Source organism: Contarinia nasturtii, unplaced genomic scaffold, assembly GCF_009176525.2.
Source record: "Contarinia nasturtii isolate CC-2019 unplaced genomic scaffold, AAFC_CNas_1.1 Cnas_scaffold_6629, whole genome shotgun sequence".
NCBI lineage: Eukaryota > Metazoa > Arthropoda > Insecta > Diptera > Cecidomyiidae > Contarinia > Contarinia nasturtii.
The window spans coordinates 1-5,079 of record NW_022203883.1 but is presented as its reverse complement, the minus strand read 5'-3'; the positions used below and the strand labels follow the sequence as shown (position 1 = coordinate 5,079).

Here is a 5,079-nt window from a genome sequence, read left to right as displayed (position 1 = left end):
AAAAATTGTTCACGGATACGGATAAATATTTTATCCGTGAATACAGAAATAGTGACGGATGTATTAAGAATTCTTCACGGATACACATCCCACGGACATACAATTCATCCGTATTCACAAGCTTAGTTTAACGGATACGGATAAAATATATATCCGCATCTGTGACGGATACGGATGAAGTTGTCATCCGTGAGAGTAATGACAGTGAGCCCTTTAAGGAGTCAGTCAAAAATATATTTCTTTTTACTACATGTGTTTGTTATTACTTCATTAAGCGTCATTAAGTTCAATATTTTAAAAAAATATTATTGAGTTTTCTTCAGAATTATTGAAAGTTAGTTATCCGTTCTGTCGATTACGGTCGAGTAAATACACTTGTGCCACCGCTAGCACATTTTTGTTCCAGCCGTAACACATTTACACACTCACATTGAACCGCTCAGAGATACTCATAACAAACACATGTAGTAAAAAGAAATATATTTTTGACTGACTCCTTAAAGAAAAACGCATCTTGTAAATAATAAGAAATTTTACCAATTCAATTCAAGAAATTTGCACTTGTTTTTTTGAAATTTTCAATACTTACATATATTTTCACACATTTTTTTCACTGTTATTTTATCATAGAATACATATAAAAACTCACAATAATAAATTAGAATTTCAAAAACTCAAACACGGTTCATATCAACAGACATTAAAGTCACATTTCATGAAATGTCAAAACACTACGAACAGTGTTGCCAAAAGTGATGGGCTCGTAGTTCCATTACGCGCCCTCCACTGCACGGCTACGAAATACCTTATTTTGCTCGTTTTTTTGACTTTCAAACGAAAAAAAGTGTATAAAGCAGATTATTTTGGAATCGTATGCACCATCATTTCTAAGGTAATTTTTTGCGCTGAATCCGAATCTGGCATTGAAATTGCCATGAAAAATGATTATTAACCAAAAAATCGCACATTTTAATCAATTTTTTGCAAAAATTTCATGAAATTTTAATTTTTCGTTGGCGGTACCTCAATTTTAAGGCTCGATTCGGATTCAATTTCAACTTTTGTGTTTTGGGGGCCAGTCTATTATAGACTTGAACCGACTTTAGCTTTCAAACAATATTGAAAGTGATATGTTATTACTTAATGTTGTCCATGTGGAATAGACACAAAAAAAAAAATGTTTTTTTCACAAGATTTGAGTTTATTCATTTTTTCTATCATAAGTTAATATTCTAATAATAGAAAAATAGATTCACTTAAATATTTTCACCACTTTCTATAGTATGATTAAATATTTTAAATTCAAAAAAAAATTATATAATGATTTCAAAAATAATAATAATAATATCTTTTTTGCACTTGTTAATATCTATTGTCATTTACATTAGTTTAGAAGAAAATGTTTGATTATAACGTAATTTAAGAACAAAATTGATTTCAGTATGTTAAAGTTTCGTTTTCTTTACTTTTCTTTGGTTTCTTTCTATTTGCATTGTGACATGAAATGAAAATAAAAAATCTAAAACATCAAAGAAGAATCTTCAATATAAAAAACGCTTTGAATCAGTTTTTTTTTAACTAGAATGAAAAACACGTCGGGTAATAAGAATTGATTTGGATGCTTTTTATGAAATAATTGGTGCTGGTTTAGCTGTATCAATGTTATTTGGTTTTTCATTGTCGACGCTCGTTTTTTGACGCTGCTGCCATTCGTTGATGGACTGATTTATTAAATTATCCAGTTGATCTTCGCTAATTGTTGGTCCATCTTCACTTATGCTAAATTGTCGATTTGTTTTATTATTGTTATTTGCATTGACTGTATTATTATTGTTGTTGCTAGCGACATGACTATGATGATATTTACTATTTTTTGGTGGATAAGTGCAATCTATGAAATAAATCACAAAAATAATTAAAATATTACATCACATTTACAATTTGATGCATTTTGTATAACTAAATATCAATTCTTCATTATATACAGCGTGTCTCAAATTGGTGACTCACTACCACATCGGATATTCACTTAAAAATTGCCTTTCTATTATTTAAGAATTGTTATTGATTCTTTTTCGATTATTTTCGATTATACATTAATTCTAATATGTATACTATGAGATTGCCAAATGACAATGAAGAAAACAGAATGTATGTAAAATAGAAAGAGAGACTGTGTATCTGGGCGGGTGAGTGAGTCAGTGAGTGAGTGAGAGATTATTGAAAACCATTAGAATTCAAGGTTTGACCACATATATTTATTGTTGCGACAGCAAAAAGATTTGATAGTGCTGAAAATTGAGATTTGATAGTGGTGGTAGTAGTAGCAGTGGAGAGAACATCACAAGAAATCAATGTTGTACACACAATTTACTATTGCATCGGAACAACGTCACAGCGGCAACGGCAATATGGCGTAGCGGATGGACAATACTGCGAGAACAGTAGCAACGTCAAAAGATCACATTCGGGTAAGCATATTCAAATGTATTGTATTGTGTTATTGAAAACTGCGTTGACATAAATTGTGTATTGGTATTGTGCATGGCGCGCCTTAACCAAAATCGAATGCGCATCTGTGTATTTTTGCCGGCATAGCAACATAATACATTTCACTTGTCGTGGACAATGCTGTGGTTTTCAAACATGTTATGGCGTGTTTTGTGAATGTAGCGGTTCCTGTTTGATGGTACAGCTGAGTACGAAGCGGATTTGGTTAATACATTCTCCGTGCTGTTGGAGCCGAACATTGAAAATAAATGTGGCATGTTCATGGACATTCAATTAACATGGATGCAGCATGTCCCATTGTTATTACGTTTGCAAAAGTTTATTTATGAAGCACAACAAGATGGAATCGAAAACATCAGTCGATTCAAAATTGTTCCATTGGCCACGTTTCAGCGCCGGCACATTGTGTCCGATTCGAGATCTTTATTCGATGCTTTGACTGCCGTCGGTCGCAAGCCACGAAAACCAACCAAAACACCGAAAGATTACAAACGTGACGAGTTCATCGCCAACAAAAGTTTAGTCCGAAAAATGTGGCAGAAATATTTCGATTATGAAAAAATCATACCGACATCACCGAAGAAATATTTCAATCAACTAATTTACACGGATGGTGTGCGCGTGTCTCTGAACTGCATCAAAACAATTGTTAAACAAAGCGAGGAAGATCGAATCGAACGACTTTCGCAAGATTTTGAACGATTGCTCGGATTGGATCCAAGCAAAAGACCAACAGTGGCTGGTGTTGCCAGGGAATATCGAGATAATGACGAGATAGTCGAGCGCAATATTCGAGTGGAGGCTGGCAAATATTATCGCCTGATCAATGCGAAAAAACAAATGGAATTGCGTGAAGAGCTAGACGCAAAGTTGCAGGATCGTTTGTTGGCAGACCGAATGACGTATCCAGAGATCTCCGAAACATGTCCACACTATGTTGATTTTGCGAATCACCATTTTCGTTTTTTCAATGAACAAATCAAAGTGTACTGTTCGCTCAAGTACACTTATTTGGCATTCGGTGGTTTCATCAAGAAACAAAAAGCGATGGATAAAATCACAAACGAATTGTGCCAAGGTAAACCAACGCTCATTGTTATCGGCGGAGCAAAGATGCGGCAAGGTCTCAAAGGCTATCCAGAAACACCACAAACGAATCGCTATGTGCATTATTTCAATCGACGACGTGGATGTAAGTGTTTGGTAGTAGATGTAGAATCGAACGACAATGTTGTGCGGCCTATGCTGTACCGTATTGGAAGCGCCAAACAATCAACCGAAAGCACGATACAGAACGTGGTTGAAATGTATCAGAACTCGGGATGTGAGGTAATTATATACAAAAGAAGAGACTACGCAATTTGTAAACTAATAACACAATCAACCAAATTAATACATGAATTTTCTGTTACTAATTTTATAATACTTTCCTTTTTTTCTCTATGCACAGATCTCCGCTACAACAATCATCAACAAAATCTAAATTTTCAGCTATTTTTTAGCTATCGCGATTTCAGTAATGGAATGTTTTCATTTAAGATATCTTTTTATTTATGTGGTCGCCTTATTTCAATTTATTGATATATACACTTGTAAGTTACTGCTTACAATTCATTTTCACATTATTTTCTATTCTGTTTCATTTCTCATTGATTATCAACTTTCATTTTCATTATATGTTTCCGATTATTTGTCGATTATTTCGATTATTTGTCGATTATTTCGATTATTTTTCGATTATTTTAAATTAATTCTTCTCTTTTGTGATTCTCCCCTTAGGTAGGCACCCATTTGAGACACCCCACCCTGTATATGCCAATAAATCACAGGTAAATAACTTATAATTGTATGAAGTTGATTTGCTCATAGAAAACGAGAAATTGATATCTATTTATCTAACTGTTGAAGCTATGTTATTACCTGTTATAGATTTTGCTGGCTCAAACGGTTGTTCATCACTACATTCACTGTTTTGCTTCCCACTATCGGTTAGATCGAAAATTTTTGTTAATTTCACCTGAAAATACAATAAATGATTAGTCAAATTAAACTTCGCTGTAATGAAGATTGAAACCTACTTTATTATTATCATCCATATAATAATATGCATAAACAGCATCGTGGTGTGCAGTGACCTGCAGAATGTGATCGAATGTGTCTACTTCGCATTGTGTTGGATTGTTTGTTAATTCAAACGAATAAGCTGGATTAAATTCACTAGTACCATCATTCCTAAAATCAAATATTTTATGTCTTATATGTTCTGTGATACAATTTATGGAACAGCTAATATAATTTACAAATAATTAAGTTTATCAATTTCCACTACACTTTGCTTTGATTCGTTTATTTTTTTTTTTTTTTTGGTTTTCATCGTCTATTTTTTGGTACTTTTTCGATAATTCATGAAAACTATATTTAACTATTAAGAGAATCGAGAAAAAAGACCGACTAAAAAAGTGCCCCTTGTTAATTTTCCAAAAACCCGATAGGCAGCGTAGATGTAGAAATATCCTAGATCAGTAATGTGCGAAGGGGGGGTAGGGGGGGTTTACCCCCCCCCCCCGG

At 33.5% G+C, this 5,079-nt stretch overlaps 1 protein-coding gene across 1 annotated transcript; it reads right to left on the bottom strand.

Moving 5' to 3' along the window:
• Positions 1–1,360: 1,360 nt before the first annotated feature.
• On the bottom strand, positions 1,361–4,774 carry LOC116351943 (metabotropic glutamate receptor-like protein P; the record flags this gene model as incomplete). Its single annotated transcript, XM_031784100.1, has 3 exons — positions 1,361–1,891; positions 4,432–4,528; positions 4,590–4,774. Coding segments are annotated over 3 exons (548 nt in total), but the record flags the coding sequence as incomplete, so codon positions are not given.
• Positions 4,775–5,079: the final 305 nt, after the last annotated feature.